Consider the following 25,436-nt stretch of genomic DNA (forward strand, 5'->3'; position numbering starts at 1 on the left):
TAGCGGTAGATTGGGGAGCATTGTGATCCATTCGGTGGGGGGTTGCATGCAGCTGAGGGAATAAGCGATGCAGAAAGCCGCTTCGGCACGTTGCCCGTGATCCCACGCCGCTCCTCGCCAGGTTCACCCGGGGGAGCAGTCCTAGCAGATAATCCTGCAAATTCGATAAGGACGGCACGGCCCTCCTTATAACAACCTGGCCTCATTACGAGCCTCCTATCAGACACCAGGGTCGTGCGGTTCTCGTGTTTTGATTAACTCGCCAGATCTTATCTGGCTCGTAAGCCTGGCACTTAGCGGGTGACGGTGACTCACAACCTCACACATCAATTGCAGACTGATTTGAAAATGCGGAAAAATGACAACAAAAGCGTTTAAAAAAGCGGTAGAGACAGCATTTTCTAATTTAGATGTTTTTGGGTTTTTTTACGGACCTGCTTGGATCAGAATGAACTCCTTGGACTCGGTGCCAATCACATTGGCCGCCGTGCAATTGTAGGTCCCAAAGTCGCCCTGAGAGTCCGGAGTGACCTGCGGAGGCGGAAAAGAGGAGAAACCTCATCACAGCCCTTCATCTCTGCAACAAAGCCCTGGGATGTATTTTTTCCTCAAAGGGGTCCTCCTTTAAAGCACTAAGGTAGGAACCTGTGATACATACATTAATTAATGCCCTTTCCCACCAGTCATGTTGATATGGTAATATGACGTCTACTCTCAAGTGTGCACTCAAAGCCTCACGTTTTTCCTTGCAGGCAGTCATTTAGAAGTTTCAATATATTTCTGTGATGTTTCTAGATCATATTGTGACTAATTATATGACTATACTTATATAATATAATAACATATTGAACATTATAATAATTTAGTGAAGACATGGTTATAAGTTATATCTACTCATTCATTGTTATCTATGATTTTATTCACATACCTATAATAGCAACCACACTTGCCTTCTAACTTAACTTAACTTATCTTGTTAAGTTTCTTTGGGTATTTGGCAATTTTTGCACATTTGGCAACTCTTATCTTTATTCTTTTCAGACTTCTTAAGGTTTTTATGCCGATTGTCTTTTCAGCGATGCACCAATCTTTACCACAACAAATTCCTTGCATATGGAAATGTGCTTTCTGAAATAAACAGATTCTGGTTCTGATTCAGATTCTGCTAAATGTAGGATATTCCTGTTTATTCCTGCGTGGAGTTTGAACCACTTGGAAAATTTTCATGCATATTCATTCAATTTATTTCAGTCCCGCGGGGTTGGTTCGGGTAAACAAGGTTTCGCAGAATAATCAAAGCTTTGAAAAACGCCATTTAATGTTAAGAGCTTTCTCCCATCAATCAAGTCCTCAGTCTAAATTGCAAAGATTTTGTTTTCCCCCCAGTGCTGTTTTGATCATTTGAGCACTCAGGTTGGTTTTGATCAGGGTAGAAAGCAGACCTCCAGGTAGCTGCCGGCCGGGGTGCTGTAGATCCTCAGGTTGCTGGCGTTGGCGTGGGGCAACTGCTGACCTTCTCTGAACCACATCACCGAGGCCCAGGGGTGCGCGAGCACCTCGCAGGTGATGTTGATCGGGTTCCCTTCCCAGGTATACACCGCCACCGAACCCTGGATCTTCGGAGCGTCTGTCAATCAATCAATCATTCAATCAGTCAATCAGTCAATCAAGACGAGGGGAAATTGGTTTGTATGCAGAATAGACATCTCATAACAGCTGCACATCTCAGATATAAAAAGGGTGAAACTCAAAAACACATACAATGGAGGAAGGATAAAAATGCCTAAAAATATTTAAGAATAGTTAAGAACATGAATTTAAATAGATGAAATCTATCAAATGTTTAAGTCTTAGAAACACATTTCACATGCCCTACACGTGTTAAATCTCCCCCTACAGTTATAAATGGTGGGGAACACCAATTTTAATAATCAGGCCATGGGTTGAAAAATAGAGAACCTATCCTTCAAGATGATGGACACAAACTGATGCCTAGGAAAACAGCAGATCAATGTCAAGTAACGGTCCAGATTTTACATTTAATAACTGTCTGTATGTCGACAAATTAAAATAGTGATGGTAGACCGAGCCATGGGACAGTGTGAACGGATGGAGAAAGTCTATAGCCATATGGGTTAGAACAGTAGAAGCAAAGTTGTGTATATACAATTGCTTTTTCTTTTTCTTTTCAAAACGACTCGTATTGTTTTGATGAAACGTCCATTTGTCGCATTAAGACCGGCGCCAGATACAAATGCACAGTCAACGGACAAAGTATCAGATGGGGGAGTCACGACAAAATCCAATTTTAATATCATTGGCGCAAATGGGAAGTGTTAATGAGCTGCCAATGTGCTTGCGTGGCGGTGTCACCCAAGTGGCTCTCTAACTGTGTTACCTGCAGAAAAACCAATTACTCAGATTGAAAAACATGCTGCCAGTAAACTTGCACTCAACTGTGCTTTACTGTAAGTGGTCCCAGACCTCAATGACACCTGGAAAGCCTGCAACCATGCCGTTGCCATTTACAGTATTCGGCGGCCTGGTTTTAACGCGCTGTGCTTCAAAATGTTGCTACAGTGATTTTATGGCAAACCGCTTGTAAACAATATCACTTTTTTTAACAAAAGCATTTAAAAGTGAGTCGCTACTGTGATAGACAAGTAAGGTTATTAATAAAAATAAAAAAAAAGTAACTCTTCAAAAACAGAGCTTCACAGGGAATATCAACAAAAAGCAAGCATATTATTAAGATATTTAAAACAGTAAATCAGGAAATTTAACAAAATTATGAAACATAATACAAATAATTTAATAAACAAACAAACAAACAAATCAGGACATGCTTTCTGATAAAAGTTCATTTTAGGAAGAGATTCAAGGAGGGATCGCAGGAACTGACTCAACCGGCCTGATTTCCTCGGGCAGCTCGTGCGGATTGACCTCTGTTATTTTAACCTGGGTCAACCCGCTAAAAACAAGTAAATAAAGAAATTGACACCTTTCCCATTGCCAGGAGAAATGCCGTTTTTTTTTCTTCTGGTGTGTCACGTTCGACGTCATGAAGACCCCGGACAAGTAAGAGACAAGGAGACAGCAACTTAAACAAACGACATAAAACTGTAAAACTTGGAAAAGCATTACAGTTCACCCGCACACAGATACTCCATGCTGCCGTGCGCAAGTGCGCATCGGTCCTTCGGCGACGGGGAGCAGGGACCGACGAGGAGCGGGGGGCGTTCTCCGCTGTGGTCCCCACGGTGCGATCCCCACACTCACAACATTTTGCGGTCCCCCATGCAGATCAAAGTCAATAACTTCTGCTTTGGTTTCTAAATGGGATATGAAATGATTGAACGGCACACAGATATTCTTGTCTATTTATGCGCCAGCGTCCGGAACTTCAACGCCCTTCGCATCGCCCAGGTAAAGTGACGGAAAATAGCCGGTCGACCCGTGTGCTCCGTTCACCTCAGAGCCCATCGGAGGCGGAGCCGATTGAAATCCAGGTCTATTGCGAGTCATTTGACCCGAGACTGAGACCGGATTTTTCCTTTCCCACTGGTGACAAAATACCGATTGTTAGCGGCTGTTACCGGGTTTTTTGTGCAGTGGCAAAGGGGTATAATGAATACAATTAAACAAAGAGGTGGAACTAGTGATGAAAAGCTTTTTCTCTTTTTGGAGTGAAAAAGAAAACGCTCCTGTTATTTATGTTTTTGTTGTTGTTCCCTGTCGGCGTAGTGACCTAGGCCTGGGCTGTAGGATGATGACAAACTCGGGCGTGGCGTGTGGCCCGACGAGGGCCTCCGTTCCGACCCTGAATGCTCAATTCTGGCCTTGGATCCCTCTGCTACCCCATCCCTGCCTACAGCAACTGATGTGACGGACGCGGCTGACGCGGCAGATGCTCCGTCTACTCCCTGATGTGTGAAGATCCACCGTCTCTATCGAATGCACTTTGGGAGGTCATTGACAAGCCGGGGGGGCGAGGGTGGCTTTCGGCCCAGTCATGATAGATCTTTCAAAGAAAAAGCTTCTGCTTCTCGAGGGGAAAAATCGCTTTTTGTTAAATATTCATCAGGAGCATGACTGACAAAAAAAACCCTGGAAGAAATAACAGCTCCTTGTGAATACACAGGAATGCACACACACCCCACAACTAATGGGATAATATCGGGCGTAAGTTTAGAATGATGTGTACTGAGATGCCGCCATGGGTGTGTGTCGGACTTGCCAAGAATTTCGCATCGATGCCGCCTCAAATGGGATGGAGCTATAGCCAGAGCTTTGCTTGAGACAAAGCTCCTTTTCATTTCGTGGTAATTGCTCAGCTACCTGATTATTCACTGATTATACTCGCCAACAGTCCAATCAGGAGGTGCTATTCAGATTCCTATCTGGTTTTAGGCGTGAATTTTATGGTGTGCATTTAGGGACTGGGGATATAATCCAATTACTGGTTAACCAGCTTTCATAGTTCTGGCTTCTTTCCAAGGAACATTTTGAATATTTCAAGAAATCTAGTGTACTGTCCCACTTGAATGTGTAACAACCGCAGGAGTGAAGCGTGTTGAACGCTCCTTATCAGGGAGAGCCGAACACAAAGACCTTACACAAAGCCTCGTGCCTCAAGGGTGGCATCAGGAGAGAGCAGGCATTCTTGCATCACTTTGAGGACAAATCCACTTTTGCCAGAGTGAAGTTCTGTGTGTTCGTCTTTGTTTTGTGATGTTTTCAGTGGTTAGCGGGATAAGGATGTGAAAAAGGTCACGCCAAGAGCTCTCACAGCACCAATTCCCCGCCCCCTTATTGACATTTTGCTCACCGACACTACTGCTTAGGATGGACCGAAGGTTGAAAAAAGAGTTGAGAGACTTACAGCGGACTTCCAGGTACATTCCTTGGCTGTCCTGGCCGATGGAGTTGCGGGCGGTGCACAGGTACTGGCCGGCGTCGCTGAACTGCACGTACTTCAAGGTGAGGGAGGAAACGCGGGCGTGGCTACGAACCACGACGTTGCCATCCAGGCTCTACGAGAGGGAGAGGGCGGGAGAACAACACATTCACAGGTCATTTCCTTCGTATGAAGTGTTGCACCGAACCGGTTCCCGAGCCCAAAAAAAACGATTTTCAACCTTGTTCGAAACGGCCGTATTTGCTTCAGGCTTGTTAGACGACGAACGGTATTTGTGTGCGTAGAAAATATGATTGGTGGAAAAATGTATTGATTTATGTTTTTGCTCGGGCTGTCAAAGATAATGTATTAATAAAGGGTTAATAACACGTCAACTTGACAACAATGAAATTACAAACATTTCAGTATGAAAGTGTTCTTTTTACAGACTTTACAGTATATCTATATATACAATGGGTTCCCAAACTATGGTCCACACCCCCCTAGGGGGCCCCCCTCGAAATTGCAGGGGCAAAATAATAATTGTATTACTTTACTGGTACTGTACATGTTTACTATTTTATAGTTTTCAATGATTTAATTTAGCATTTCATGCATTGTAAGGCGTGTTTGTCTTGGCAACTGGCTCAGTGCAAAGGAATAGAACACTGGTGGCTTGTTTATGTTGAAAATACCATTAAATACATTTTGCACTGATTTTAAAATAGAAAAATCTTTATTTGGGGTCAAATTAGGAAATTGTGATTAATCACTATTCACTCTCCAAATTCATATGATTAATAATTTTTATCGTTTGACAGCACTAGTTATTACATTATAAAAGTTGACAGCTTTGTGATGTGTCTGCTGTTAAATGTACTTGGGGGTGGGGAAAAGTGGGAAGCAGCCTTTCGATTGTGTCTCTTTTAATCGTAATATTGTCGGTCACAAATCCAGCCAAAACACTGAAGGCCTGTTTCACCTTGGAGAGGGTTTGAGGTCTGAGGTCTGAGATTAATTTCTCTGTTTCCCTGAAGGGACATTAGAGAAGGTGGCTAAATCAATCTTGGCTGTTCGTAAAAAACACAGAGAGCACTAAAAACATCACAGGCGATCATACCAAAGCAACAGCCACAGACCCAGAGAGGCTGGCTTTGAGGCTTTAGCATTTTGGAACGTTTGAGAGTGAAAGGACGGCTTCGATATTTTTTTCAACACGGGCCGTATTAAAGTGTTGGTTTCCATAATTAATAACTCGCCGAACTATTGAGAAATGTACCACTCTGCTCTTTTTCACATGTATTTAACAACAGTAATATCACATTTGTGAACATTTCTTCCCAATATAACATATAGTCGTTCCACTATAACATACAAATCTCTTGCAGTATTGTAGGCGTTCCCTTTTTGATCGGAACATTCGACGTGTTTTATAAGGCTTAGACTTTTGCCCCATTGGACTGCATTTAAGCACAGTGAAGCTGCAGCAGAGTGGTAGTTTCCTCAATAGTCAAGCGCTCAGCCAGGTTGCCCATTTAGCAGTTATAAACGATCGGAACCAACATTTTGTAAAGACTGGATTTAAAAATAGCCAAACTCCACTGTACAGTAAGTAAGTTTAGTAACATCCCCTTAGATCCCGCAGTAACATTTCTCCTCTTACGAGTGAGGATATGAGGAAGTATCCCGCAGCATTTTGAAAGGGCAACATTAATCTCGTTTGATGGCCGTGACACCACAAGGAGCGACGCTGAACACGCCGCTGAACTGCAAAAAAAGGCTGCTAATGTGCTTTCATTCCGTGATGGGAGGAGGAATCAAGTGCAGACCTAATTCATTCATGGCCACAACATTTGCTTGCGATTATGCCATTCTGATTTGCTCCCAAATGCATACAGGGGTGGTGCAATCATTGTAAGCAAAGGAAATAACTGATATTTGAATGTGTTGACTGGGGCGCACTCGGCTCCAGTCAACTCAGCCTACCTTTGCGTGGGCGCACAATGCTTTATTTTCTGTTGGCTGTAAAGCATCATGTTTTCCGCTATGAAATCAAATGAAACCCGGAGAAGAATGCCCCAGCAGCGGCCTGTCAAGCTGTCGCAAGACTCCACGTATTCCATTTAGCACTGTACAGGTGTGGCCGTTTGTTGTCTCCAGCTAAAGCCCTTGAGCGGGCGGTCACGCAGGATGGATTTGACCTGTAGCCTCGTCAAAGCCTTTCACGGGCAACCGCGGCAGGAGGGCCGGAGGGCTGGGTTTCCGTGGGAGGTGGACCGTGGCCCAATCTGGCCACCACCTCGAAGCACCACCGCTAAGTTTGAGTGCGTGTGTGTGTGTAGTAGTAGTAATAGTTGTAGTAGTAGTAGTAATACATGTGGTAGCAGTAGTAGTACTAGTTGTACTGTAGAATTAGTACTGGTAGTAGTAGTGGTGAAAATAGTAGTAGTGTCAGGCTGGAGGTTTTCTTTCTCAAATCAAAACAAACTTGTTTGTATTAAATCATAAACAGAATATGATCAAACAGCAAAGACATCTAAGCTCCCAGTTACAATAATAAATAGAGATGCACACCAATATATTATTTTGTCGAAATACTAAAGCCTTGTCAAATATATAATAGCATCTAATGGCATCTAACAACACAACACACCATTTTCTACAATTACTATTGCAAATACTTTGAGTAACTAGTTGCGACATCAAACACATCGAAGTAAGGAAAACATGGAAGAGAAAACAACAAGGCAGTTTACCCACAGATACAAACAGATTCAAAGCACTGGTTTAAAAACTGCGTAGAGGAGGTAAAGAAGAAGAAAAAATGTCACGGCTACTACACAGTCCATAAACCTCACACAGCGAGAGTTCCAGGGCAAATGTTCAAATGTCAAAGCAAGGAGGCGCCGCTGAGGCCTGAGGGCGCTACTCAGCAGAATGCAGGAGTCTGCGCTGCGGTCATCAAAATAAACACAGATTATGGGAAGATTGTTGCATAAGAAGACAAATTAGAAGCATTCCATGTTTCTGTTTGGCTGGGATGCCCGTTTTTCTGCATACTGTGTACCGCTGCTGATAGAATACTTTGCAACACATTTCAAATCCACACCAGTCTCCGTTCTCTTGGGAGTTCCACGGTGTCCTCTGACATTATAGCACATGGTACATCACATTCACTCCCTCATTGAACAGGTCCAACCCTATTAGTTTGGCAGCGAAGGAAGTTAGAGGGTTATATCCCTTATGTTATGAGGACTATCTTGAGGAGGGGGTTAATGTTGTGTCAGGGGGGGTTGCTGGATTGGCCGACCCAAAGCAGAGCAGACAGCGTTTGCCTACGGCGGTTTCGTAGGCCCGGCTACATTTCTACAATCGTACTTAACACCCCAAGTCACCTTCCTCAAAAAACAATTTGAAAAAGGATTATTTTCCAAGATCAAGTCGCATCTGAGAAATAGCCAGACCGTGACCTGGGGGAAATACGAGGCGTCCATCGCTAGTGAAATTGAATTGCCTCTCTTTTTGAGACCGCTCCCACAGCTCCGTTAAGAGTTAATCCGCTGAGAAATGTATGGGAGTTATTAGGTTATTCGTGCAAGCGGGGGCTTGGAAGACCGAGCGGCAACACTTTCTGCTCTGCGACGGTGGTGGCCCCGTCTGTACACTGGAGCTAACTGCAGCTTAAGTGAGGCTACGGTATCTAGTAGCCATACCTCATACGTGTCTGGTCGAGTCCAAGAGGCCTAGAGGTGACAAACACACAGAATGAAAACATGGAGCAACAACACGGAGCGAGCTAAGCCTCTGCAATGGATCCACAGACAGCACATGCACAGTACAGTACAGTCCATGCAGCTGCAAAGAGCAGAGGAGGGGTTATGTCATGTCAAAAATAAAGAAACTAAAACAACTACTACTACTGCAAAAAAACAATAATAATTCAGCAAAATAATGTTCCCGGAACCATTCCCGACGATTAAAACAGCAAATCTATACTCTGTCCATCCATCCGTCTTCATTACCAGCTCATTCCTGTTCAAGGTCACGGGTCGCCTGCTTTACTCCGGCGTAAGACACCCTGAACACACATGCCAAGCCGATACTCGATTCCCTAATTAATCATGGGAACTTCTTAATTATAAAATATGAATAAATTCAATAGAAGAGAAAATTGGAAGCGCTGCTCTTGAAGGGACTGCTGAGAAAGAAGACAATATGTCAGCAAAGCTCATGATTAGAGAAGCCCTCCTGGCTTAGTAGGGAGGCTCTTCTAATCGCTGCTTCTCTCTTTTTGGCATTCTCAGTCCACACACACACACACACACACACACACACACACACACACACACACACACTCTCTGCGGTTTGGCCTCCCGTCCACAACAAAACGGCCCTTCGGGGTCGCTGAAAACAAATCTTTTGGAAAACGCCTTCCAGGGTGGAGACTTTTCGGCGTGTTTGTGTGGAGCGGTGAAACGGAGGCTTCGCCAAACGATGACGTCATCACCCCGATTTACGCAAATTCCTGTTTCACACGTTGAGCGTGCGCCAGAAACCTCCAAATAACGGCGACTACAAACGGTGTGTTTTCGTGCGGCTAGTACCGTCAGGCCTAATCTCGGGTATTTTCTGGTAAATATCCCGTTTTTTTTTAACCATTCTGAAAACAAACAAATAAATACATAAAAGGGTGGCGGCACCGCAATCTCCGCTCCGCTGACCGCTGTGCGTCCCCGCTCCCTGTTTCTCCAAACAAAATCGATAATAACACTTTGTTTTTATGGTAGATGTACTTCTTGTAATTGAATGAAACAAACTAAAAAAAACAACACTCTGCGCAACTGGGAACTTGAAAAGCGTATAAATACCCTTTGCCCAGTGGTTCTCAATCAACCTCCCGGTCTGCGGTTCAAAATACACCCTGCTGTGTTGTTGTTGTTGTTGTTGTTGTTGTTGTTGTTGTTGTTGTTGTTGTATTCGCTGCTCAGCGAGAAGCACCACCTTTTTCAATAAACCAGCCTGTCGAAAAAAACCTTCAGACGAGACGCCCAAACTTTGCTGAGTGACGACTTTGCATGCGGCGGTGATTTCCCTTCCATTAAGGACAGAATAGTGACATTAGAGAGGTCATTATATTTAATGGCGACAATGATGAATCTACCTGTTTGGCGACGCCGTAAAGCGCTTGGATGTGATCATCAGCCTTGATAAACCGAAGCGAGATGAACGGACAAATGGGGCGCGGTGAACGGGACGCCAATGATATATGAGCCCAGAAAGGCAGCGTTAATGAAAATTAGTGACCGCTATTATCAAATGATCTGCGGCATTTTGCGAATATGGCCGAGCATTAAATCAAAAAGTCGTCAGGCGCTGACAAGGGAAGATCACGCCCGGTGCCACGCCCGGATTCCTTTTTTGTTTTGATTCATGAAAGTGGTGTTTTTTCCCCGGGAAAAGGTGTGTGAAACGCAGAGCGGCTGCGTTTGGGGGATTGCTTTCTGCTGACTGTCAGTGATAAATGGCACCGTTAATTGGAAAAGGCAACCAGGACTTCAGTCGCAGTTGAGTTGTCTGTCGGAATGATGGAACAGTCCTCCGACAGGTCCTCCGACCGGAAGATTGGAATAACCACACGGAGACAATGGAATTTTCACATTTGGAAATAAACGGCAAATAAATAACGCCACAGGCTGACCTGAGTGTGGTTGCAGCCTGGCCACGCCACTAGGCTGATTCCGTGGATTGATAGGCGACGGGGTGACGTCTAAATCAGACGTGGACCGGCATACCAGCCGTTTTCCCGGCGGGCCGGCCCCAATATCGTTAAAAAAAATAATCATAATAAAAAAAAGATTGTCCGGCGGCCCGGCCCGTAAAGCAGAGAGCAGCGTCAACCGTTGGATCATTTTCGATACGGACACTGCGCTGGCCCAGACACAGCTCTCGCTAGGCCCCATCCCTCCCCCTCTGGGTGTCAGATGCCGTGTCTCAAGAGGTCCGCAGCGCGATCACAGAGAATTTTTACGGGGAGACTTTTTAGCCACTGGACCTCCGTCACCCGCACATCCCCGGGCCGTCCGGGCCAAACATGCCAGGGCCAAATTCTTTTGTCCCAGTCCAGCCCTGGTGGGAATACTTACCCGGGATTTGCAAACGTTAAATTCTTAGTTCAGAATATTATCATTAAAAAAAGAGTATTAGTATTAAAACCAACCCCCCCCCTCGTTCGGACATAAATCGGCTGAACGGCGTGCTTTCTGGATGGACGTTAACAAAAAGAGAACAGCGGCCTCTGAAGAAACATCCCCACCACCTCAAGTGGCCAAAAACAAACAAAAGACAAAAAAAAACAAAAAAAACCCCCATTGGATCAGAAGAAGGCATACTTCAGGGAAAAGAATTTGACGGTCTGAGAGCGAAGACCAGGGTAAACCCAGATGTTGGGGGAGAAAAAAATAAACGCTGCCGTTTCAAATGGAATTTGGGGATTTGCAGCGTAATCCACCCAGCGTATACGCTTTAAAACGAACGGCCCCCTCCCTCCCCAGCATCTGTGTCGGCCTTCCCCCCAAAGGCCGGCATTTAACGAGGTCTCAGGCAAACTTCTGTCGACGCCTTCTTCTTCTTCTTCTTCTTTTTTTTTTTTTCCACTAAAGTTTCAATATTTGAAGGCGTAGTTTTGGTGGAGAGAGAGAAGTGCAAAGTCATCCGCGGAATTCTCCCGGTTTCCCACCGACCTGCTCAAAACGGCGAGGTAGTTGTAAAGCCGTAATGCTGTTTGCTGCATTCACAGCAGAAAATGACCCCCCTGAAGAGGCCAATCTGTCCCACGTCTCGTCAGAATAGAGCACCAGATGGATTTTCATAAATATATTTCGACCACTTTTAATGAGATGATAGGAATACAATGTGTTTGGGATGGGATGCATTCTGGAAGGCTGGAGAGGGAGAAAAAAAAACAAACAAGCAAAGGGAGGGGGATTTTCGGAACCTACATTTGGTAAGCAACGTAAAAAAAAACCAAACCCCCCCCCCCCCCCCCCCCCTACAAGATCCCCCATAAGCAGCGGACCAAAGAAAACAGGAATTTAAAAAGCGGAACAGCACAGAGATACATAACTCCGTCGTTACAGTCCGACGTACAGGCCCACGGGCGCCATTTTCAACCGTTATGAATTGAGGCTCACGCCGCGCCGCAGCTGCGAGGACATTTTATTTTTTATGGCAATAAAGAATAGGACCTGCGGGCTCGGGCACCCGCCGGCGACATAACGGACGAGCCGTTTGTCTGACGAAAGAATATTTGAGGGGAGGGGGGGAACACGGCTCGGTTTTTGGAAGCACGTTGTGAAGCAGAAGCAGATGCATTAAGGGAGGTGAAAATGGATTAACGGTGAGGTTCCCAACCACTGGGACTCGGGCCGGTGCGAGGCCATGGGGCATTTGTCATTTGCTGGGGGTGCTCTGTTTAGTCTGTGCTTTTTTCTGTTATGTTTTGCAAAGCCCGATAATTATTTACGTTCCAACCAACGACAATATACAGGCGTCCTGCCCGCCCCACACAAGGGTTCGGAAGCGATCTCCGCTCCGCTGCGAAAACAAGTGAGCGAAAACAAATATTGTCTTTTTTATCGTGGATGTATTTATCTTCCTACATTTCCTCATTGAATGAGACAAAAAAAATGCCCCGTGCGTAACGGGGAGGCTTTTTCCGCCCCAACATCAACATGTGAACAAGCAAAACCAAAACCGGCCCCCCGGCCCCCCGGCCCCCCGGCCGTGATAATAAAAAAGGCCGGGGATCCCCAGTCTAAGGTATTAGAAACGTATCGCAAACCCCAACCCCGACCCGAACTTTAATCGCGAAGATTTCCCCCCCGTTTTAATTTGCTCGTAGAATGAGAGTTATCGATCCCGGGAGAGGGAGAATTATTTTCTTTTTTCTTTTTTTTCGCCCATCTCACCCAGGTTCAGACGTGAAGATCAATACCAATTTCGCTCCCGTGTGTGGAGGGCTGCATGCTAACTGTGTTAGCGCGACGCAGGGCCGCAGGAGGGGTCAGCTAGCCTAGCTCCTGTTAAACTGAGGGGAAATACACCTCCCAGCATCTCAGGAGCTGAGTTGTTTAAGCGATACCTTTTATGTCTTTATGATGAGTAAAAAAAATAATTAAAAAATTTAATTCAAATCTTGCTTGTTTAAAAGGCAACAATATTCTGGACTGTTTTTTGACACGCAACCATTTGTCCGTCTATGATTGGCAGCTGTGAGACATTTCGCGAAGCTCAACACATTGGTTCTGGTGGTTCTGGTTGCCAGTTTGGTGGTGATTGCTGGCAACCCCCCCCAAACTCACTCAAAGCGCCGCCTCACAGCCGGTAATGTTGAGGGACAACCGCCGGGTGTCAAACTGATGACATTGAGTTCACAACTCGGCGTGACCGGGCCGAGTTCAGAGCGGCGGAACAACGTGACCGTAATTGAAAGCAAACGCGGTCCGAACAAAAAAAACAAATAAATAAATAAAAAGAGAACGAGCCCCCTCAAACGAAACCCTCTCACAAAGACGGGCGCGCGGGTGAAATTACCTGCTCCGTCTCCGTGAAGACCCGGGCTCCGAAGCTCCACGTGATGGCGGGCGTGGGGTCCCCGGAGGCCTCGCAGGTCAGCGTCACCTGCTCCTGCAGCTCCGACGCCGTCTGGTTGTTCAGGTAGGTGATCTTGGGTTGCACTGGAACCGCGTCGAGTCGGACAAACACACCAAAAACGACAACATCTTGACAAACTGTACCGAACGAACCGCCGTCCTCCCCGGGAGCCCCGCGCGTTTCGACACGGGTGGGCGGAGCGCGGTTTTTACTCTCTTGAAATACAGGTGAGAATAGACCGTGAAGCCCCTTAGGAGCCGGTTGGGTCCTCAGGCGCCACTCCTCGTGGCGCCGAAATTGTACAAAGACGCTTTCGCCAATTTACAAACGGAACGTTTTGTTCGAGAGCTCCGCTCGTCTCATTTGACGGTACCGCTCAAATCGCTCAGTGCTGTTCTTGAAAAGGGAAGAGAGGGTTCTTTTCTTACCGAACACGTTCAGGCTGACCTCCTCGGCCTTCTCCCCCGCCTTGTTCTTGGCGATGCAAGTGTAATCGCCCTCATCCACTTTCGTCACGTCCTTTATCAACAACTCGGAGCCGTCCTCGTTCAGGCTGTACTTCTCGTCCGTATCCAGGACGACGTTGTTGCTGAGGATAAGGGCACCGGGGGAGGGGGGGGGGTATCACCACGTTCACGTCACCATGTTTGCGACACAAATGTCAACATGCTCAAAAAATGGATTTCTTTTTCCGGAGCCCTTGGCGCTAAAAGGCGCCCGCTCACGCCTCTGAACCCTTCTTTTAAAAAAATAAAAATAAAAATAAATAAATAAAAATAAAAAGCCGCCGCATCCGTCGGAAATTTTCTCGAGGCCCCGCCACGGCCGTTTGATTTTGACGGGGCTGTCGCGGAAAATAACGCTCTTCCCTGCAGCCCCCGAGCTCCCTTTTTCGGAGGAGCGCCGCGCCTGCGCCAGAGGCCGTGCTGATGTGTTTTCGGACGCATCGTGAGCGACGGGGCCCGTCAGCGGCGCGGAAAGTCAGGATTGATGGTGGAGTTTTAGCCTCCCGCTCCGCCCTTTCCTCACCCATCTGTTCTCCCACATCCCCGGCCCGACCTCGCCTCTCCCAGGGAAAGGCCTGAGACGGGCTGCGTAAAACCGTGCACGCAGCATTCAGGTTGTAGGACGGGGGGGGGGAGTTGCCCCGACATCTGGAAAAATTAAAAAGACCTCGGCGTTTGGGAATGGGGCCGATGCCCGGTCCCCGCCGTCCGAGACTGAGTCGAGCTCATCTCATGGGTTTGAGGGTTTTCATTATTCTATCACTTTTTAATTTGTTGATTATTTGTTCAAAAATGTGCATTTTGCAAAGTCATTTCACAACTTATTATGTATGCCTTACCGGGCCCAGGTGACAGTGGGTTCGGGGAATCCGTCCGCATCGCAGGCCAACATGGCGGAGTTGCCGGTGTCTGCCGTGGCGTTGACCTCTGCCTGCCTTGTGCGAATACTGGGAAGCACTGAAAAATACATATTGTGGGAATAACCATGGAGTAAATACTGTGATTGTACACAAATGCAAGAACACATTTTGATCAGCTTGAATATGTTGGTGAAGAGGATGGATTGATCACTTTACATTTAAATTCATTTATTCATTTAGCACTTTTGTCCAAAAAGTTGTGTGTTTTTTTTTATTATTGATGCACACATGGATGGAGGGATGGATGGATGGACAAATGGACAGACGAATGAAAGGATAGATGGATGGATGAATAAAGAGATAAATACATAGATACATGGATGGATTGGTGGATGAATGGCCAGATGAGTGGATGATAGGAGGAATGGCTGGATAGATGGATGAAATGGATTGGTGGCTGAATAACTGGATATATAATTAATCAATTAATCTATATAAACACTCAAAGTGGATCGCAGCGTGTCTCCTTGCACTTGTAGGAAGATACTTATGGAAAGTGGTCTCATGATACAGTATTTTAGTTCAATTTACATTTGGTATAAAAGTACTACATGTCAAAATAGTCCATTAGCCGATGTTCCGTCTCACATTTCTATCGCTCCGAATGCGTAGTTGCAGTTGATGGGTGTCAGCATGGCAGTTGGCCTTACAAAAGGCCTTTTCTCAGACCTTAACTCTATTGTATTCCAATAATACCGCTGGTGGGGTGGGTGCCGAGAGTGGCGGTGTAGGCGGGGAGGACGGGTGGAGGTGTAAGGAATGTGACGCTCACCGTTGACGACCACCTTTATGACCCGAAAGTCGATCTCTCCCCTGGCCGTGACTCGCGCTTCGCAGGTGTAGCGGCCCTCGTCGCTCTTTTTGATGCCGCGGATCTGGAGGTGGTTGTTGTCCAGGAGCCTGTAGCGCACTGATATGGGAAGACAAAATAGGGAAAAAAAAGAAAAGGAAGACGAAAAAGGCGATTCAGTCCCACCCAAAGACAAGGATTCTGAATAGTGGGACGCTTCATAAACACTTTGACGGCGCATCGATGCACCGCCCCCTGGTGGCCAGGGCGTCTGTCCAAAACGACGTATCCATTGAGATGTCCCTGAAACGACACCTTGACAACAGAACATCTGAATTTCGTTTTCAGGGGATATTTGATGATGCTGTCCTCATTGTAATTCCTTTATGAACTAAATTGAGATGTTTTCCCTTAATTTTTATATAATATAAATAATATATATATAAAATAACCAACTGGAACGTAAAAACAATCTAAATTGGCTGATAATGTATATGCAATATGCAAAGTCAACCCCCGAGTGGCACACTCAGCTTTGGAGGGAGTTAATTTCCCTATTTATGGTTTGACTATTGCAAAATGTACGTAACCGTTTTGTAAAGGCTAAATGGCTAACTCAAAGGCGGATGTTTTTCCATTTTCTGTTCTATGTGCAATATTTTTAATTGGAAATAGGTGAAATTAGTTTTGTCATGGAACTGAACCTTAAATGAGCTGGTCACATTTGAAGCTAAAGGTTTTAAGGCTTGTACTTTGATCGTTTTATAGTATAGAGTTCAATGTTTCTAGTTTGACGCTATAAATACTATTGTTTTGACAGAAACTCAATAAATGAACGACACATTAATAACTGCTCAGAAATGCAAATGTGATTTATATAGACAAGACCTCTGTCGCAATATTTCAGTTGTCAAAAGACATATCCAGCGTTTTAAAGTCTTGTGAAAATGAAATACAAGCCTCATAAAAGCTCCCCTCTGGCAGAGCTGAGCTCAAACTGGCCACACCATGAAACACCGAGACGCTCGAAAACTCTTAATTCCGAGACTGAGAAACCACTTTAAAAAAGAAAGTCTGAAAACGCTGTCAGTTCTCTTCTCAGTATTCCCTTTTCTAAGTTAAAAAAAATATGTACACACTGTATTTGCATTATGTCGCCATGCAATCCATTATTTGAAACAAATTGACACAAGAACAACACCATCACCACCAAAAGAAGGGCGGGCGTTTGAGGACGGAGGTTGGGAATCTGACGGAGGACTATTTTAAAGTCAAACAGCTCCTCCCTTGTTGACCGCTGGAGGGGCTGGATTCACCACAGCGCTGCACAGCGCTGCACAGAGGCTGTGCCTTTCCTTGGACCCCGGTAAAAGGAATGTTGTTTTTCCACGAGAAAAGCCACTAATTGTAACCAACAACAACAAAAAAAAAAGGAAAAAGAAACTCAATAAAAAAGCAGCCAGTAGATTGTTTTTTGTCTTTCCCCCTCAGAGCATCAGTTGACCAAATGGCATCAAGTTTGTTGAATCCACGCCAAAAGCCTTTTATTGTTTTTCATTTTTTTTATTTTTATTTTTTTACAAACAATTTTGGTGTTTACCCTAAAGACATGTGTTACGTCCTCAACATATTTTGGGCCTTTTTACAGCCGGGGTTGTCCGCAAGGATTGAAATTCCTGCGCTTCCCAAAAATGTACGCTTGTGGTGAGCAGACAGAGGAGGCAGGTAGTCTGGGGCATGCATACATACACACTGCAAAAAAACAATGTTGAAGAGCCAGAAAACAGTGAAACTAAACCATGGAACTTTTTCTTTTTCTTTTTCTTTTGAGATAAACTGACTGGCATCGAAGTGTGTGTAAGATTACATGTTGAGAAAACGCAAGGGATTTTGGAATTAAGCGTGAAAGGGAAGAGAAGACTTTTGAGGCTGTCCACTCTAAAAGAAGACTTTTAATCAGCTTTGGGGACAACTTTTCTTATTTTTACAGTTTTTTTTTCAACAGTAAAACTTCCTCACCCAATTGGCAGAAAACTTTTGCTCAATTCAAGTTTTTTCTTTTTTCAATTTGGTCTTTTTATTTTTTCAATCCTTTGTCAACATAGATCTTTTTTTTTTTTTTTTACAGTGTCCAACTCTTGTCTTACCATCTTCGGCAACCTGGATCTTTGATCCCTTGTCTTTCCAAAATATTTTGGCGGGAGGTGAGCTGACCACGTCGCATATTATGTCAGCGTCGTCACCCTCGTTGAACTCTTGCGGGCTCGGGGCGTTCTCAAAGCTGATTCTTTCTGCAAAGAGAAAAACAATCAGGAAAAAAGAAGAGCGGGAGAGAAAACAGTTGTCGGTTACAGCGAGGCAACCAACCATGCCCGCGTTTGCGATAAAAATGATGACAAAAGATTTTTCTGTTCCAAGGCGCTCACAATGCATAAAAAACATAATAGGATTAAATTCAACAGTGGATAATTGGATGCCATCTGGTGAAGTGACCAAATGCAATGTGTAACGACATGTTGTCAGACTCCTCAGCCTACAATTACAAAACCAAACTCTGACAGGCACACACACATGCCGACGATGGAACATTTTGGGAAGGATTTGGATGGTGCACCGGGATTGTGTGGGGGTTTTTTTCAAGATATTGCAAGAATTTGAAAATATGTAAAATATTGAAAATGTGACATCTAAATGTAGAATTTACTGCACATTCGAGGATTGTGAGTTTCTTTTTTTTAAGTACAAACAGCTCACAACCAAAATCAGCAGCCTTAAATCGTTCACGTAACTTCCAAATAGTGGAGAAAAGTTAGTCTCTCTTCTTTTGGAGAGTCGGCTCTTTGTCGGCTTCTTTCGGTTGGTGTTACAAGAGTCAGAAGAGTCGATTGAGTTCAGAGTTGTCAATTACATTTTTTCAGTCATTATTTTCTGTTTGCGAAAAAAAAAAAGAACATTCCCTCGCAGAAAATGAAACGTATAGCGTGAACGTCTCTCTCTCTCTCTTTCTCCCTCGCCCACTCGCTGAGCTCGGCGCGTTGATGTGCTCGGCTCTTTTTCGTTTTCGCGAATCGAAGGTCAATTCTTAGGGAATGCCTGTGTTTGGCTGCAGCCGCTGAGCCGTGGAAAAAACAACTCTCTTGAAACACCCGCCTCCGGGGTCAGTCGCAAGCTTTGTTCATTTGCGAATGAATCTTTTGCGAGTCTCGAGGCCATTACTGCTCAGTGGAAATTGCATCCGGTTAGTCTTTCTGCTATGGCGAGACAGCAAAAGTTTCTACAGTTGAACAATTGATCAGTGAATCGAGGCCTCGGTCCTTTAAATTCAGGCCGTGTCTATTAAAAATGACCTGCAAACCATGCCATGGAAAATAACCATGGGAGTCCAACGCTCCCTCATTGCTGTGGAGAGACAAGCAGCCGGCGAGGTGGACCTACGGAAGATCTTCACTTGGACGGTGGACTGGGCTTCCTTCTCCCCGCTCCTGGCCACACACTTGTAGATGCCGGCGCTGTCCACATTGGCATGATAGATGGTGAGGGTGGACGTGGACTCGTCGGTGCGGCTGACGAAGATGTCCTGCTGGTTGGGGAGGATCTTCTCCCCGTTCGGAGCGTACCAATCAATGTCCTTAGCATCCCCTGCCACTGGAAAGAAAAATGTGAGAAGAATTACTGAGGGTCATGCTCCGGTTGCATGCTCCGAAGCTGCTAGATCAATGATGACTATGATGTTGCTTGGTAATTCAACAATTGCGTGACGTGACGGTGACAGAAAGGAGAAATGGCCGATGGATAATGTCTCTACTAATGCCATCGCATAAGGATTTTTTTTTTTACAGGGAAATGACTGATATATCACATAAACGCAGAGATTGTAAGCACCTCGGATTGTAAGCATTTGATTGCTCACCTGGTTTTGAGGAAAATCCGTCTTTAACGATCTACAGAAGTAATTCTAGAGACGTATACAAGTGGGAAAAACATGGGGAGCACATGTGGAGAATTGATGCTCTCCACCCTCAAACAAGAAACAGTTCCTCATTTTAAGAGCACAACATCTTCTGGACTACAGGCTCCTTCTATCAGAGGAGTTGTTTTACCATTTTTTAGGAATCAGATAAAATGATCGCACCCCATTAGCAGATACTTATACTTGATTTCAGCATTATTTTTCTTGTCCTTTTGCATTTATTATGATTTCCAGTATAGCAGTTTGCCAATAAACCACTATTGGGGGTGCCTAACTTCAACCTCAAGTCCCTCAGGACCCACCTTTCAGCAAGTGGATTTTTGACCCCCAACAAGAAGTAGCATAGTAACTAACAGTACATTCAACATAAAAAAAGTTGCCTCTCTTCCGTTGAAAGAAAAAGAACAACCCAACCGCCCTCACCCTACTCCAAGACCTTTATCTGAGCACTGACAACATCCTGGTGAAAGAAACAAAGCAGCTATCGCCTTGCACTCAAGAGTAAATGCCAATCTATTTAATCTTCCTATTCACCTTCACCGAAGCGCTGAAATGATCTGTCCACTTCGGCGAGGGCCGCAGGATTACTCTCCCTTCTTTTCAAAACTAAGACAAAATTTCGCCATAATCCAGCTCGGACCCTAGTTCAACTAAGCGACTTGAAATGTAAGAAAAAACAAAACATGTCTTTCCTCTGTTTGACTTCCCCTACATGTCTCCATCCTCCAATTACATTTTCTTTCGCAAGGAAGAGGACAAGCAAGGACTGTGACAAGGTATTGTTTTGTGCAAGGTGTATATATAGGCCGACTGTATATTCATGCTTTGTTTCCTAATTTGTTATACGCGCTGCTAAAAATGAAATGCATCTTATTTTTTGTTTTTTTAGAAGACATGACCGTCTTGAAAATATTTGTATTGGAGGGATTCCTTTGAGAAAATGAAAAGACTTCTGCTGGCCTACAATCCACCCGAAAATGAATGATAATTCCTCATTATGGTGAATAGAATGTTTTTTGGGGTTTTTTTGGTGGACTGTTTTATAAGACTAACCTCGACTGTGGAGAAAATAGAGGGAAAAGGCACCAAGTGAAATTGGCCAGAGGTGGCCTTCAGCAACTTTGACCACCCCATCGGCAGGTAAGATTGGCTTGATTGAAGTACTTCTATGTGTTTTTATTTTCATTTTCTGCCGTTCAATGTTTTGGCGTCGGGCATACCTTCGCAGAGGAAGAATTTGGAGTCTCCCACGCTGATCTCTCCCTGCTTTGGGGTGATTTCCACCTGGATGGAGGCTGGAGAATAACAGACAAAGGAAAACATACGGATATTAGTACTGACTGGCAGGATAGCTTCAGAGGCAACACACAATAAGCAACTATTTACAAGCAACTGAGGGTAATTTGTAGCTTTCTTGTCCACTTCCCACAAATGGATGTCAAGGACCGTTGCAGCAACTGCTCTTGAAACTCACCTGGACAGTGAGCAGTGATGCCGCTGATTTGGGAACATTTTAAGGGAGCAGAATTTTTTACTATAGAGAAAGCGCTCTGCTACAGCTTCCCACTATGCAAAATAAATGCAGTCCAATGGGGAAAATGTTTAATCCTTGCAGCTAAAGAAACTGCAACAGATTGGTAAGTTTCCCATTGGTGAATCCCTCAGACGACACCACAGCACTGAGACTGCTCTTGTTAAGGTCTTCAATTACATCCATCTACACACAGACAGTGGCAGAATTTCAGTCCGAGTATTACTGGATCTCAGTGCTGCATTTGACACAGGTGACCACAAAATATTACTAGACCGACTGGAAAACTGGGAGGGACTTTCTGGCACAGTCCTAAAGCGGTTTAAATCCTACTTAAAGGACAGGGACTACATTGTGTGTGTAGGTAGTTACACATCTGAGCGGACAAAAATTACATGCAGAGTTCTCCAAGGCTCCATTCTGGGGCCTCTTCTGTTGAACATCTACATGCTCCCAATGACTCAGATTATGGAAAACAACAAAATATGTTTCCATAATTACGCAGACGACACACAAATTTACATGAACATATCACCAGGGGACTATGGTCCAATACAATCACTGAGCAAGTGCATTGAACAACTCAACGATTGGATGTGCCAGAATTCTCTCCAATTAAACAAAAACAAAACTTAAGTCATTATTTTCGGAGCCAAGGAAGAACGACTAAAAGTCAGCGCTCGGCTTTAATCGCTAATGTTAAAAAGCCAAAAACCAGGACAGAATTCTTGGTGTAGTCATAGACTCGGACCTAAATTTCAACAAAGTCAACTTTAAGAATATATCAAGGATTGAAGGATTCATGTCTCAGCAGAATTTGGAAAAACTTGTCCATGCATTCATCTTCAGTAGACTAGACTACTGTAATGGTGTCTTTACAGGTCTCCCTAAAAGATCCATCAGACAGCTGCAGTTGAATCAAAACGCTGCTGCTCGAGTCCTCTAAGACCAAGAAAGTGGATCATCTCACTCCAGTTCTCAAATCTTTACACTGGCTTCCTGTCTGTCAAATAATTGATTTCAAAATACTGCTGTTGGTTTATAAAGCACTGAATGGTTTAGGGCCAAAATACATTTCTGATCTTCTGCTACGTTATGAACCATCCAGACCTCTCAGGTCGTCTGGCTCTGCTTTCTGTCCCCAGAGTCAAAACTGAACATGGAGAAGCTGCGTTCAACGTTCTCTTTTTATGCACCACATATCTGGAACAAACTCCCAGAAAACTGCGGGTCTGCTGCAACTCCCACCTCTTTTAAATCAAGGGCTGGATACTTTTCTGTTTGCTGCTGCTTTTTACTAAACTAAATATTCATGTCTTGCACTGCACTGTCACTTTTATGACTTGATTTTATAAAATCTATGTATTCTATTTCTCAAATTTATAATTTGGTCTTCTCTTTACAATGTGTTTCTTTTGCAATTTATCTTGATGCTTCTGATGTTTATTTAAAGCACTTTGAATTGCCTTGTTGTTGAAATGTGAACACTAGTGGCTTTGTGCACACTGTATTATAACGACCTTGGCTTATCTGAAACAGTGATATCAGATAATGGAAAGATCTCCAGACCAGTTCTCTGGGGCCTGGATATCGCCTTGACGAGGAAAAACGCTATTCTGTGAATAGGCAAAGTAATTGTTAACAAAGAGTAAAAAACAAGGTTTATTTGATTAATTTCTTGCACTGCACTATAGTTTTTATGCATTCTATTTTTTTTTTTTCTATATGCATTCTGTGTCCTTTTATAATTTGTTTCTTTGCACTTTGTCTTAATGCTCTTGATGTTTTATGCTTATGCACTTTGAAATTCCTTTTTGTTGAAATGTGCTCTACAAATAAACTTGCCTTGCCTTTCCATGAAGCCCAGGTAGGAAAGGGCAACTGGGGCTCTTTACAATATGACAGATTTGGATGGCATACCTGTCATTTTCCAAAGAGCCCCAGTGGCCGCGAGACGTACTGAACATTGATTTATCTTTTCCCTACGTTACTCTGAAACGGTGAAGGAGTCAAACAGAGAGGCAGCAAAGTGAAATGGAAGAGAACGTGGGGAGACAAATATACAGTGAAAATGCCTGAAACACTTCGGATGACATCACTGCTCCTGATGACTACCCGCCACCAGTCATAATCAGCAATGAAACCCCTGCGTAGGTTGAGTCGGGGATGAATGGATTCCCTCGCTCGAACATGTGTGCTTTTTATTTGTAGTGTAAAAAAAAATGAGCTAACTCTTTAGCCAAAGTTTGATAGTGCTGCTTTAACGTCACCCAGCCAAAAGAGGGCGCTCCCTTAAATGACTTCGGTTGAAGCTGCAGTGTGGGGGGAGAAAGAGATCACGGAGCGCCCTTATTTCTTCTTTCTCCCGCCACACTGAAGCCTCAACTGAAGTAGTTTAGGAAAGCATAATGCTGTAAATCAAAGGATACCCGTTTCCCGGAACCTAATCTAATGCACTTTATCTCTGTGAATCGGCCAGAGCCACTGACGAGATGAGATTGAGAATTGGTGTGGTGAGGAAGCACCTGAGATTTGTTCTCCTCTGCACTGAGTGAAGTATAGAAAAAGGAAACCGGCGATTCCTAACAGGGAAGACACAGCAATATATCCCAGGCTCAACCTGGAGATAGTGCTTTACCTGCAATTTCACTTTTTCTTCTTACTGCAGGGGTCTTTGGCACAAGGGAGGGTAAATCCAGATAGACAGCCATACCACATCCAAACCCCATCACCTACCCTCAATCCTGAAAGCCAAGCAACCCACCAAACACAACCCACCCACACTTTGGCAGAAATAGCGAGCCAAGCACACAACTTCAAACAAAAATACCTACGAGAGCTGTTCAACAACAAAAACAAAATGTTGATTGTGCCATTGTTCCCGCACTATCAATTCACTGCATCGATGGGGGTGAACTGCAGGGCTATGCACCCTTTTCTGTAACTGATATTAGCATATCATACATAAACAATACTGCAAGACAGCAGCACAGTTTTTGGGTCAAATAAAAGAGCCAAACTGAGCAAAACGATATCAGATAAGCCATTAAAAACAAGGCTCGGATCCCCCCAGAGACAGGAAAAAAATGCCCTACAAAGATTGATTTGCCGGAAAATCCTGGCCGAACGATCGGCTCCCTCTTCACAGAGCAACCCGGTGTTCTTCCTTCACAGGCGACCGCTGTACGTGTTTGATTTCTGTTGCCAGGAGGTAGATACAATGAAAACAACATATCAACTGTATTTACTTTCCTCACCTAAAAGATCACAGATACCGCGCCACCATACCTCCTAAGACTACAAAAATCAAATGATCATATCTACGATGCTGAAAAGCAACACGGGCACAGCATTCAGGCTGTGTGGGGAAGTTAACCACCCCAAGAGCTATTTCCTTTGTACAAATATCTCAAAAGTTTACTTTTCAGAATGTTGCAACTTTGGAGTCTAAGATCTTTTTTCCAGTGGAAATGCAAATCTAATGTAATACCCTATCTGAAAATATATCTGTTTACCGAAATAATAAATTATTATTAAGGTAAAATATATTATATATTATTTGCTTGTTGCGCAAATTGACCCCTGAACAACCTTTGTTCAGGGGTCCTCACCTGGTTATTCCCTGCCCCACCACACTGTAGGTACGCTCTGTTCCGATCTGTTCTCTTTGATCCACTGTCTGTTCCAAAAACAGACAGTGGCCCTAAAATTAACTTCTGTAGTAGCTATAAAAGTGCCTCCTTTTTTTTCTATATTGAAAGGCCAACAATGATTTAGTAATGTACGTAATAACGTAATAACGTAATAATAATAACAGCAGCATTTTGGTTTATTTATAACTGTTATTTTGTTATTAAAGTGACTGTGCGGGGAGCAGCGAACAAGTGTCAATTTTGAAGGGGGAACAAAGGAATGCCTTTGACACTCCATCCTCAGCGAGATGATGGGAGGAGTTTGCCAGGATGCCTCTTCATCCTCTCTGCCACTACCTCCAGACTGTCCATTTCCAGACCGGCAACAGAGCCGGTCAAGTCTTCACCAGCTTCTTAAGTCCGATGGCATCACCGGCATTGATGCCGCCTCCCCAGCACACACCAGCGAAGAAGAGTGCACTGGCTACTGGTAGAACATCTGCAGCTGCACACAGTGTTGTGGGTCCAGTCTAGATTT

At 44.4% G+C, this 25,436-nt stretch overlaps 1 protein-coding gene across 1 annotated transcript in view; it reads right to left on the minus strand.

The window, feature by feature from the left end:
• The window catches only part of ncam1a (neural cell adhesion molecule 1a), a 206,684-nt gene that overhangs the window by 34,822 nt on the left and 146,426 nt on the right, over positions 1-25,436 (minus strand). Inside the window, exons 2-11 of the mRNA XM_080013104.1 lie at positions 20,956-21,030; positions 19,201-19,410; positions 17,913-18,056; positions 15,748-15,885; positions 14,895-15,012; positions 13,978-14,138; positions 13,490-13,632; positions 4,883-5,033; positions 1,443-1,627; positions 435-531 (exon numbers count right to left, since the gene is read on the minus strand). Of these exons, the coding sequence (XP_079869230.1) occupies positions 435-531; positions 1,443-1,627; positions 4,883-5,033; positions 13,490-13,632; positions 13,978-14,138; positions 14,895-15,012; positions 15,748-15,885; positions 17,913-18,056; positions 19,201-19,410; positions 20,956-21,030 (1,422 nt within the window). The remainder of the gene's footprint in view (positions 1-434; positions 532-1,442; positions 1,628-4,882; positions 5,034-13,489; positions 13,633-13,977; positions 14,139-14,894; positions 15,013-15,747; positions 15,886-17,912; positions 18,057-19,200; positions 19,411-20,955; positions 21,031-25,436) is intronic.

Source organism: Zeus faber, assembly GCF_960531495.2.
Source record: "Zeus faber genome assembly, chromosome: 14".
In the NCBI taxonomy this organism is placed as follows: Eukaryota; Metazoa; Chordata; class Actinopteri; order Zeiformes; family Zeidae; genus Zeus; species Zeus faber.